This window comes from Triticum urartu, chromosome 7A (assembly GCF_056163025.1).
Source record: "Triticum urartu cultivar PI428250 chromosome 7A, HENAU_Tu73, whole genome shotgun sequence".
Lineage (NCBI taxonomy): Eukaryota > Viridiplantae > Streptophyta > Magnoliopsida > Poales > Poaceae > Triticum > Triticum urartu.
Window position 1 is genome coordinate 619804281 of NC_141879.1, and position 12765 is coordinate 619817045.

The 12765-nt window shown below is 44.0% G+C and overlaps 1 protein-coding gene and 1 non-coding gene across 7 annotated transcripts; both read left to right on the forward strand.

Moving 5' to 3' along the window:
• Window positions 1–498: 498 nt before the first annotated feature.
• On the forward strand, window positions 499–6935 carry LOC125528327 (disease resistance protein RPM1). 6 transcript variants are annotated; one of them, XM_087534885.1, is made up of 6 exons: window positions 499–1919; window positions 2204–2413; window positions 2990–3064; window positions 3155–5993; window positions 6328–6416; window positions 6506–6935. In XM_087534885.1, the coding sequence occupies exons 4-5, from the start codon at window positions 3239–3241 to the stop codon at window positions 6393–6395; spliced, it is 2823 nt and encodes a 940-aa protein (XP_087391011.1). In that variant the 5' UTR covers window positions 499–1919; window positions 2204–2413; window positions 2990–3064; window positions 3155–3238; the 3' UTR covers window positions 6396–6416; window positions 6506–6935. The 6 variants fall into 6 exon arrangements, with proteins under 6 accessions (XP_087391011.1, XP_087391013.1, XP_087391009.1 ...); XM_087534887.1 differs by having other exon boundaries at window positions 6328–6379; XM_087534883.1 differs by having other exon boundaries at window positions 499–1627; window positions 6328–6935.
• A 664-nt stretch (window positions 6936–7599) lies between these two features.
• On the forward strand, window positions 7600–7672 carry TRNAE-CUC (transfer RNA glutamic acid (anticodon CUC)). Its single transcript has one exon. It is a non-coding gene; the product is annotated as a tRNA-Glu (tRNA).
• The last annotated feature ends 5093 nt before the right edge of the window (window positions 7673–12765 follow it).

Sequence of the window (12765 nt, forward strand, 5' to 3'; positions counted from 1 at the left end):
GTAAAAGCGATCCATGCGTGTGGATCCGGCGACCCCTCTCACCCGGCGGAGGGGAGCCGCCGAAGGACGGCGCTGAAAGATGGTCTCTCCTGGCGGCGGCTAGGGTTCCAGCCGCGAGGGAGCAGGGAGGAGTCTAAACCGATTTCGTACGTAATAAATCTGTGTCTTCACAAGAAGTAAATCAGTATCTCTCACGAAGTTTTTTCCACTTCTCCAAAGGCACGTTTCTCGCGGAAGCAAATCCGTTTCTCTAAGAGAAGTAAATTCGTGCCTTTCACGAAAAGGAAAAAAACATGTTTTTACCGTTTTCGAGAAGTATGATCTGTGCCTCTCGCGAAAGCAAATATGTGTTTTCACGAGAAGTAAACCCGTGTCTCGCAGAAAAAAAACATGTTTATTTCCTTTTCCGTGAGGCACGATCGTGCCTCTCTCAAAAGCAAATACCTACCTCAATGAGAATTAAATCCGTGTCTTTTTCAAAAGTAAAAAAACACATTTTTTCCCTTAAAATCCTTTAAATCAAAATACTACGTGCACCCCGTCCCCCGCGTCGCCTCCCGGGGCGGCTCGGGCGGAGACCAACCCCGCCGCCGCAACCCACCACCCCTCCTCTCCTCCACCCCCTCGCCGTCGCCGAATGACGAGGCCGGGCTAAGCCCGCGCAGCGGATGGCGGCGGCGGGGCTCTCCCGGCCTGTGATGGCGCGGTCGGAGTGCTGGATCTTGGGTGGCGGCCCCGGCTTCGTGGCGGCGTTCGGGCGGCCGCTGTGGCTGAGCCTGGTGACGCTCCGGTCTCCCCCATGGCAGCGGGTCGGCGTGAGAGGGCTTGGAGCTCTGGATCTCCGCGCTGGCGGCTTCCCGATTTGTCTCTGGCTCCACTTGGTGTGGCTGCGCGGGGCCTTGGTGGAGCGATGGGGGTCGACGGGAGGGCTGGCCGTTGCTGGATCTGGTCGGGCGTGGTCGAATTTGGCCGGACAGCGGTGGTTTCCTGCTGCGGTCTTGTCTTCGCGTGGCGCGGTGACTGCAGCGCAGCGGAGCGACCTCTTGTCCCTGGGCCTGGCGTGGCGATGTTGGTCTCCGGGGCGGCGGCCCCAGGATGGTGGTTGATGTGTCGGCAGCTGTGGAGTTCGCGTGGGCGACGAGGCGGCCGCGGTGTTCTTGGTGGAGGGAGGCTCGTTTGGCTCGGCGGCGAGGCCTGGTGGTGGTTCGTGCATGGCGATGGCGCGATTGCTGTGCTAGGGTGCGCGGGTCAGCGGAGGTGTTGGTTGGCGTCGGTTGACCGCGTGGGAGTGGTGGTGTTGCTGATCCAGGCGAAAGCTTGGCCGGTGCTTGCTGGCCGGCGGCGGCGGCGCTCGTGGGCGTCGCATTCCTCCTTGGAGGCGTCGTCGTGGTGATTGGTGCACTTCAACTCTCGGGTCAAGATCTCCGGGCGAAAGTCAGGATCCTGGTTGGATCAGACGGCGGCGTCGTCTCCAACGTCGTTTTTCCTCCTGGGGGCGCCGTCTTGGAGATCTTGATGCCTTTTGTGCTTCCTACAGGCTGGACGTGCACGGCATCGCGGTCGGGAGGTGCCCGGCCGGCGGTGAGGTTGGTGTGGCGTTGCGACGCGTGTGGCAACGATGATGTTGGTGAGCAGAGCTGAGTCGTGGCTTGTCCTTTTGATGTCGAAGGTCCGGTGCGTCAATGGGTGTGCCCATACTGGTTTCTGGCTGTGACAGAGAAGTCGGAACTGCGGTCGGCAGGGCCGCTGCGGCAACGATGACTCCATGAGGACGGTTTTCAGCAAGCGGTGCTCTCTGGATGTTGCGTTGGATTAGGTCGGTGCGAGGCTAGCAACTTTCTCGTGTGAAGCTCGTCAGCAAAATCGGAGCTGCCATGTCCTTGACGTTGCGGTCGACTGTTTGGCGTTGTTGTGGCCAGGTCGTTCACGTTTGCCCCTTTGGGGTTTGTATCTAGGTTTTCGCCCGGTTTTTCTCTAATTAACCGGACAACTCTCTTCTTCTTAATCAATAAAAATGATAAATCTTTTGCCTCATTAAAAAAAAACTACGTGCACAGTCTAATGGCGTTCATTGTTGGAGCAGGGGAAAATATCGAGTGATACCCGCCCTCACACGCTCCCATGATACCAATTTAAATATTTTAAAAAATTCTGTAAAAAATCATGAATATTCACAACACATATATTCCCCTGAAAAATTCAGGTCAAAATTCGAAGGCAGGGTGGTGCGAATGCGGCGACCGGCAACGCTGCATCGCCTCGTCCTCGCGTTCTCAGCGGCAGCGCGGCACCACCATCCCCGCGCCCTAGCCTCACGCCATAGCCGGGAGGGGTCGAGGAGCGGCCTCTTCGGCGCCGGCGAGCACGAGAGGCGGCGAACTCGCGAGCCTTGCTCCGTCGTTTCTCCCCGGCGGTAATCTCCTCACCTCGTCTCTGCTCCCCGGCCACCAAATCAGCCCACAAATTCCCATTCCCCTCTGTCTTTCGAATGTCTCGGCGAGGATATGAAATCGTTCGCCGTAGCAACCTGGATCATCTTGTTTTGGGTAGATCTAACGTGCTGGGACATCTGAAACTAAGTCCACGCATGGTCAGTCAAAACAGCTGACATGACTATTTCAGTGTACTAGATGTGATGCTTTCCTGCAGTCCAGAGGAAGAGGTGGAACTCCTTTCTGTTCCTGTTTTTCTTGTAGCTACTAGCTGGTTTCTTACAATAGAAATTGGAGGGATCCCCTCTTTTCGTAAAGAAAGAAAGAAAAATTGAGATACATGGTGAAACTTCATCAGTAAAAGCCACACCACAACGAAACACTTAAGGATGCGGCTAATTCATGCATGATCGTGCAGCTCCCTATTCTGACATGCTTCACATGACACGTAGAAATACAGTACACCGATGTCTCAATATCTTAGTAGCTTAGCTGCCACTGTTAGTGTCAGATGCAATCATGTTTTGTGCTCATCTGTTGTCACTCTTGAAAAACAGGTTGCTGAGAAGATAAATTCACTACCAATTTAACAATCCTACACATGGTTCTCACATGAGGAGTTCCAGGAACAGGTAACCTGCTGGCCTTTGCTGTGACCTGTGATACTTATCCCTGCAGCCATACGATGTCATGACTGATTCTGTCATTTCAATTTACTCCAGATTATTGCAGAGCTGCATTTACAGGAAGCTTCTTCAATGATGTAGTGCTAGTCTGCTGTGCTAACATTTTGAGGGGGAGCACACATGGCAGACACCCTATTTCTTGTTCTCAGAAAAATTGCTCTGTCCCTCGGAGGAGCGGCGTCAGAGAAGCTGAGCACAGAGGTAGTGGAGGCAGCATCGGTTCTGACAGATTTCGAGCATGGCATGAAACAGATCGAGGGCGAGTTCATGATTCTGCAGGCATTTATTGGCCAGGTTAGCGCACAGAATGTTGGTGACAAGACATTTGATGCCTGGCTGGACCAAGTTAGAGATGTTGCCCATCAGGTAGAAGATATCATTGACGAGTATACTTTCCTCACTTCGCAAGCTGCGGGCATAGACGGATTCTTCAAGAGGAAATTCCATCAGGCTAAGAGCTTTGCAGCATGGCGGAACCTGTCAAGCCAGATTGATCAAGTAGAAACTCGAATTCAGCAGCTCACTACAATGAAAGATCGTTATGGAATTTCTGTAGGAGAACAGGGCAGGAGTAGCACACTACAATATGCCAGGCAGCTCTCTCTATCAGATTCTTCTTATCTATCTGATGATACTGAGTTAGTGGGCAATGCCAGTGAAATAAGTATGTTGACACAATGGTTACTCACAGAGCGACAAGACCGATTGATCATGTCCATCCTTGGCATGGGAGGTCTAGGAAAAACAACCATAGCAAGCAGTATCTACAAAAATCAACAGATTATTAGAATGTTTGACTGTCATGTGTGGGTAACTTTATCTCAGAATTATCTAGTTGAAGACCTACTGAGGCAAATCATGAAGCAGCTGATGGACCAAAGAGCCTACATGGCCAGTGGTATCGAGACTATGAGTCGTGTAAGACTTATCGAGGAACTTCAGAGCTACCTACAGGACAAGAAATATCTGATTGTCTTGGATGATGTATGGGATAGAGATGACTGGTTATTTTTGAAGCGTGCACTTGTAATAAATAGTCGTGGAAGTAGAGTGCTAGTGACAACTCGCAAAAAGGATGTTGCTTCCTTAGCAAACGATGGATTTGTTGTGGAGCTTAAAGTTCTTCCTTATGCTGAAGCATGGTACCTATTCTGTCAAAAGGCATTCCGTAGATTAGAAGACAAAATATGTCCACTAAATCTGAGGCCTTGGGCAGAGAAAATTGTGAAAAAGTGCCAAGGACTTCCACTGGCTATCGTCGCAGTTGGGAGCCTTTTGTCGTACCGAGAACTAGAGGAGCAAGAGTGGAGTTCTCTCCACAACCAACTTAGCTGGCAACTAGCTAACAATCCAGAGCTCAGTTGGATTATGAGTGTTCTGAATCTCAGCTTGAATGATCTCCCAAGTCATTTAAAGAATTGCTTCCTATACTGCAGCCTTTTCCCTGAAGACTACAAGGTTAAAAGAAGATGGATCTGCAGGCTTTGGGTCGCAGAAGGTCTTGTTGAGGAAAGAGGTGCTGGGACAACAATGGAGGAAGTTGCTGAGTGTTACCTAAAGGAGCTCACTCGTCGTTCTCTTCTTGAAGTTGCAGAAAGGAATGTTCATGGAAGAGCTAGCTCATTTCAAATGCATGACCTTGTTCGCGATGCATGTCTGATTGTTGTAAACAGAGAGAAGTTTGCTGTCGTATACGGTAACTCTGGTACAACCCAGGTTAACTCTGAAGTCCGCCGCTTGTTTGTTCAGAAGCATGCTCGGTCTCTAAAGGTTGCTGCAGCGTCACGGATCCGATCTTTAATCTTATTTGACACACAAGTTGCATCCTCTTGGATAGATGACATTTCATCAAATTTCAGACTGATCCGTGTCCTGTGTCTAAGGTTTGCTAACATTCATCAAGTGCCGGCTGTTGTCCCAGACTTGCTTAATTTGCACTATTTGGATTTAGCTCACACAAAGGTTAAGCATATACCAGCATCGCTCGGTAAACTTACGAACCTACAAGTTTTGGACCTGCGGTTCACCTACGTGGAGCAGCTGCCATGGGAAATAACAAACCTGACTAAATTGAGGCATCTGTATGTATACACACTCCACGATGTTCAAGAAAGGATATTTGACTGCTTTTCTGCTACAAATATCCCTGGCAATATTTGCCGTCTAAAGAATCTGCAAAGCTTACAATCTGTTTCAGCCAATAAAGACCTACTTACGCAGCTCAGTGAGTTGACACTGATGAGAAGTTTGGCTATAATGAAAATGCGTCAAAACTACATTGCAGAGTTATGGGACTCCTTGGCCAGGATGCCTAGCCTCAGTAGGTTGGTTATTTTTGCAAACAGCAAGGATGAGGTTCTTAATCTGATTAAGATAAAGCCCTTGCGAAATCTGAAGTTTTTCTGGTTGAGAGGGAGGTTGTATGAGGGAGTGCTCCCGCAGATGTTTGCAAGTTTTGAGAAGCTCGCTGCGTTAAAACTTGATTGTTCTTGTCTGAAGAAAGATCCTATTAGCTCCTTTGCTCACATGCTGAATCTAGTGTATCTGAATCTTTGCAGAACTTATGATGGGGAACAATTAACATTTAGTGCAGGATGGTTTCCCAAGCTCAGTTCTCTTGCATTAGTTGACATGGAATGTCTAAATTCGATTGAGATTGAGGAAGGCACAATGAAGGTTCTACATACTTTGGAGATTGTTGGTCTAAAGAGTCTAAGGATAGTGCCTCGAGGCATCAAGCACATTAAGACACTACAGAAGATGCTTGTAACAGATATGCGAAAGGAGTTCATGGATAGGCTGCATGGGGATGACAGTGACATTGTTGAGCATATACCTGACATCCAGAGTTTTGACTCCTTCGATTCTGAAGCAGGTAATCTCCATATGTACACTGTGAATACCTTGAGTAAACCGTGGTTATGGTCAGTTTAGTTTTTCATATATAGTACATGTTAGGAAGAAATCTCAAGCCCCCCCCCCCCCCCCCCCCCCAAAAAAAAAATAAATAAATCTCAAACCAGTTTGTAAAAAAATACTATCCAACATAGTGCACAAATTTGCTTGCAATGGAAGCCCTTCTTTGGTCAATAAGCAAACACCATGCAGTCATGCACTTATTTTTTCGTAAATCTCCTTTGACTTGCTTGCTAAAAGATATCTCTTCTGACTCACTGTACATGTGTAACTTGTATTGATTGACCTTGCAGTTAAGAAGATGGTTCTTCTGCCACATCTTGCAAAGAAGTATGGCACAGGCTGGTGGGAGCTTTGTTAAGATATCTAGATACTTATGTTGGTTAGGGTTCTACCCGCGTCTGACATGTAGATAAACTTGGAGTACAATTTATATGATATGATTGTAACAACCTTAACCGTGCAATGTAGGTAGATACGCTTCCCGACATTTTCATAAGCTGCAGGCAGGAGATATATCGGGCTGTTTGGATCATTGCCCCGAGACTCCCTGCCAAAATATTGGTCGTTGACCCAGACGTGGTGCTCATTTGGATGGCGGCCAAAAAATTGGTGCGCCCACCCCTCCGTAGCACCTCATAGTTGTTGTACCCCTCAAAAAAAAACTCATAGTTCTTGTGCAGGGCAATTATTTGCCCCACTGCATGGAGGCGGGAAGCATGTGTGCTGTAATTGGAGATTTCTGCTGTAGCAAAAGTTTTTTGTTGTTGTGGGGAGTGTTGTAGCAAAATTTGAATCTCTTTACAGTGTAACGGCAATCACTGTAGATTGCTGATGCAAATGGCTCTACATTCCACCCTGCACAGACCTTAAATGAACCTGAAATGGCCCCTTCATTTTTCCTACTGTGATTATCCAGCAAGCTTTATTGTTTTGAAGGAAACATATTTACTGCTCTATTTCTAAGTCATACGAAAATTTAGAAAATTTTATTTCTATCTTGACCAAGTTACACATTGTAGAAAACTGCTGTTACATTGAGTTTGCAAAATAAATAAAAGTGCATCAGTTTAGGCTTTGGGTTAATTTACAGTTGCTTGGTCGCACATTTCTAGAACTAAAGTTGCACATAATTTTGGAAATATCTAACTATTCGGTTTATGTTGCATAAAGAATCAGCGGTCTTATAAACTGTTAAGCCATTGAAGCTCACACTATCGCTGCACAAGCTACATTACTATCAAAAGTTCAGACACCGTCTGATGTGAGTGGACACTTACAGATACTACAGCAGAATAATCGTGCATCAGAGGGTTGTTGTTTAGTTTGTACTCCGTATTGTACATGGAGATCGCAAGTGGTGCGTTGGTTTTCACCTCCATTTCTTCAGATCAAGCCACAAAATGAAAAGAGACATCGCTATCCACGCATGCAAGTTTGCTGTACCGTTCGATCTTATGTTTAGGAAGGGACTGAAACTGACCTGTCTGCCGCGGAGAACTTGTAATGCCTGTGAGACCAGCCAATGAAATTAATTGTGTTAATTGTTCTGTCTTAGCATCTGATCCGTCGTAGTCTAGGTGGTTAGGATACTCGGCTCTCACCCGAGAGACCCGGGTTCAAGTCCCGGCGACGGAATTTTTCATTCATACGCTGATTTGTCTTTTTTGTGCTGATCCTCTTGAGCTTTATTTTTACCTTTTTCTTTTCAGGGTCTCAAGTTTGTCAAAGTAAATGACCCTTGGATACTGTTTCTTCAATGTCGTTATTAACAACGCTTGATTTCTCATATATCCGAAATTTGATGCTCTCAAGTATAACGGGCACCACAAGCACGTACCTGCACGACATAGCCGTCATCCACACAATGTGATCATCGGTGAACCTTTTTCATCCCTGACAGCGTTGACGATATCTAGATATGGTCACTTTGTCTGAAAAGCTCAGATTAGGTTGCCCTTCTAACCTATCCAGCTTAGATATATGGCAGCTCATATACATAGGTAATTACTAGCATGTATGCCCATGCGTTGCAACAGAAGAGATAATTGACGTGTCCATAAAAAGGCATCCGCAGCGGTGGATGACAGAGCAAGGAGCCGCAGTCTTCTCACGGGTCATGTGTGGCCGGCAAGATCTTGGTGGTTGTGGGAATGGTCAGCTTGGCAGCGGCCACCAAACTTGTGCCTAGCTTGTTTTCCTCGGACTCCGCCTCCATCCACTACCGGGATGGCACTCTATGCCGACGGCCCATAGCTGTCGGAATAGGACAAAACCCCGTCAGGATAGACCTATGCCGACGGCAACCGTCGGCATATCACCACCATTACAATGACATAAGAGTATGATCATCATGACAATCACAATAACACCATACACATCATAATATGATCATCAACAACGAGCACTACCACCGCCAAGGTCATCATCGCCTAAACCGCCAAAGCCGAGGTCGTCACTGCATGCGTTAGCGCTACTGCCAAGACCGGCCCTACTACCGCCAAGACCGCCACCTCCTCCATGGATCAGAGTGACCGGGCCCCGTGACTCGGGAGTGATGCCAAGACTGGCACCACCACCAACGAATGATCCACCAGTTCCCTGGATGTTTGAAAAGACATGTCAAGGGGATATATGATTGTGTTGAATAAACGGTAAGCGGTGGTTGAATAGTTTTGGGATGTACTAACCACCGTAGTCCCCGTGTGTTGTGCCAGAAATTCCTCAAAGGTAAGTAACACTGGTTGTGGTCCAGCAACTGGTGGTGGTGATTCCATTACAGGAACTGTGCCAGCCCCCATGCTCTCAAAAACGCGCTGCATGTTCATTGACAAAGCAAACACGAATGTCAGAAGAAATGAAAGTGCAAATATGGAAGTGAAATGGAAGGGGCTAAACTAATCGTCATCATGCCAGTGCTGTGGTCCTGGACTGCTGCAATTCTCGTGCTCCACGCCATGGTCTCTGATACGTCTCCAACGCATCTATAATTTTTTATTGTTCCATGCTATTATACTATCCATTTTGGATATTTTATATGCATTAATATGCTATTTTATATTATTTTTGGGACTAACTTATTAACCTAAAGCCAGTGCCGGTTTCCTTTTTCCTTGTTTTTGAGTTTTACAGAAAAGGAATATCAAACGGAGTCCAAACGGAATAAAACTTTCGCGATGATTTTGGGCGCCCTGGGGGCTTCTGGCCCCTCGGGAGTCCCCTAACCCTAAAGCAGCTCTATAAATTCCCAAATATTGCCAAACCACCAGAAGCATCCACTAAAATACTTTCCCACCGCCGTAACCTTCTGTTCCCGTGAGATCCCATCTTGGGGCCTTTTCCGGCACCCTGCCGGAGGGGGATTCGATCACGGAGGGCTTCTACATCACCCCTATCGCCCTTCCGATGAAGCATGACTAGTTTACCACAGACCTACGTGTCCATAGCTAGTAGCTAGATGGCTTCTTCTCTCTCTGTGATCTTCAATACAATGTTCTCCTCGAGGTTCTTGCAGATCTATTTGATGTAATATTCTTTTGCGGTGTTTGTTGAGATATGATGAATTGTGGATTTATGATCAGATTATCTATGAATATTATTTGAGTCTTTTCTGAATTCTTATATGCATGATTTGATATCTTTGTATTTCTTTTTGAATTATCGGTTTGGTTTGGGAAACTAGATTGGTTCTTCTTGCAATGGGAGATGTGCTTAGTTTTGGGTTCAATCTTGCGGTATCCTCACCCAGTTACATAGTAGGGGTAGCGAGGCACATATTGTATTATTTCCATCAAGGATAAAAAGATGGGGTTTTCATCACATTGCTTGAGTTTATCCCTCTACATCATGTCATCTTACTTAGCATTACTCCGTTCTTATGAACTTAATACCCTAGATCGGTCAATGTGTGGAGTAATAGTAGTAGATGCAGGCAGGAGTCGGTCTACTTAACACGGACGTGATGCCTATATTCATAATCATTGCCTTAGATATTGTCATAACTTTGCGCTTTTTTCTATCAATTGTTCGACAGTAATTTGTTCACCCACCGTATGTTTTCCTTCTAGAGAGAAGCCTCTAGTGAAACCTATGGCACAAGGGTCTATTTTCCATCATATATTTTTAGATCTATAAACCAAAAAACCCAAAAATACCTTGCTACAATTTATTTGTTTTTACTTTGTTTTACGTTTTAGTAATCTTTTATATCTATCTCTATCAGATCTCATCCTTGCAAGTGAACGTGAAGGGATTGGCAACCCCTTTATCATGTTGGGTGCAAGTGTTTGATTGTTTGTGCAGGTGCATAGATTGGAGACTTGCGTGTACCTCCTAGTGGATTGATACCTTGGTTTTCAAACTAAGGAAAAAACTTATCTCTACTTTGTTGCATCACCCTTTCCTCTTCAAGAGAAAAACCAACGCAAACTCAAGAAGTAGCAGGAAGAAATTTTGGCGCCGTTGCCGGGGAGGTTCTATGTCAAGCCTACCAAGTACCCATCATAAACTCTCATCTCTTGCATTACATTATTTGCCATTTTCCTCTCCCCACTTCTAAAATGTTTTCAGAAAAACACAAAAATATTTGCCTTTTTATTCGCCTTTCTTTCGTTTGCCTTTATGTCTTACTTGGCTCATTTGCTTATTTGCTTGGTATAATTGTGTGTTTATTGAAAATTAGAAAAAAAAGGTTTATGGATCGACTTAAAGTCTACTTGGATCATCTTTAATCCATATGTGCTCGTGCTGAAACCCCAACTAGTTTAGTTGAGGGAAAATCTTTAGATGAGCATGTTGATTTTGTGCGTCACCGTTTGTCTGAAAAAAGGAGACTCTTATGGAATCAAATAAATTGTTTGCTTTGTTATGCTTGGAATCTTTGTGAACTTTGTGATTTCACTTTTTGCTCTAAGAACCCTAAAAAATAGCTTCCCTATCTATGTGAGTTTAATGACAATGAAATCTTATCTTCTTATGAAAAGGGTGTTTATAGTTATTATGATATCGAACAAATTGAAGAATTCTTTTGCTTTTAAGGGTGCTTATGAAGTTGCTTCTTTGATTGAAAAATATGATATTACTCTCTACAAATCTGAAAAATTTGACATACTTAAATATTGCTATGAAAACTATGCTCATAATGCCTATGTTAAAGAATTTATTGAGAGAATGTCCACTGCTTTGGAAGAAAATGATGATATGCATGAATCTATAGATAATTATGATTTCGTTGATTTGATTGAAATATCCCTTGATGAACATGATGCTTGCTATTCTTATGGCCATGATGCCAATATTAATTATGGTTATGGAGATGAACTTGCTATAGTTCCTTATGTTAAACATGGTATTATTGCTATTGCACTCACGCTTGATAGTCCCTTGAATGAAAAGCATGATTGCAATGATGTTATTATAAATTCTATTGATGTCAATTGTGCTAACAATATGCAAAACCCTAAGATTGGGGATGTTAATTTTGCCATGTCCACTACTTGTTGCAATGATCATGATTGGGTTGATAATGCTTCTTATGATCTTGGAAATTTATTTAAGCCTTATGATGAATATGTTTGCGACAATAATAAAAGTGGGTTTGAAGAGGTCATGCCTTTAGTTGATGTTAATCCCACTATCTTGGAAGATTATAAAACTTTTATGCATGTGGATCATGAAGAGAAAATTTTATATGATAGCTATATTGTTGAATTTGATTAAGATCCTACATGTAATTATTACAAGAGAGGAAAATATGGTTGTAGAAATCTTCATGTTACTAAATTACCTCTCGTCACGTTGAGATTGCTATTGCTTCTTCTTCCTTGCATATGCTAGTTTTTGCTTGTCTTGATAAATATTTTCCCTATAAAATGCCTATGCATAGGAAGTATGTTAGACTTAAATTTGTTTGTCACATGTTTTATTATGCTCTTTGTGTTTCAATTATTATCTTTCATGTGAGCATCATTAAAATTATCAATGCCTAGCTAAAAGGCTTTAAAGAAAAGCGCTTGCTGGGAGGCAACCCAATATTTTTATTTTCTATTTTATGAGTATACACATTATTACCTCTGTAGTAATTGTGTTTTGGTGTTTTAATTAGTGTTTGAGCTAAGTAAGACCTTTGGGATACTTAGTGTTTGAGCTAAGTAAGACCTTTGGGATACTTAGTGTTTGAGCTAAGTAAGACCTTTGGGATACTTTGGTATATCGTTGATTTGATCTTGCTGAAAAACAGAAACTTTTGCGCCCAGAAACAGAATTGATCTGAGTTGCTGGGACGTGATATATTCTTGAATTTTTTACACAAGATTGATATATGAATTACCTCTATTGTCCTAATTTTTTAGAATTTTTGGAGTTACAGAAGTATACAAAGTTTACACATTACTACAAACTGTTCTGTTTTTGACAGGTTTTGTTTTCTATGTGTTGTTTGCTTATTTTGATGAGTCTATGGGTAGTATCGGGGGGGAGGGGGTATAAACCATGGAAAAGTTGGAATACAGTAGATATTACACCAATATAAATAAAGAATGAGTTCACAACAGTACCAAAAAGTGGTGATTTATTTTCTTATACTAACGGATCTCATGAGTTTTCTGTTGAGTTTTGTGTTATGAAGTTTTCAAGTTTTGGGTAGAGATTTGATGGACTATGGAATAAGGCATGACAAAAGCCTAAGCTTGGGGATGCCCAAGGCACCCAAGGTAATATTCAAGGACAAAAAA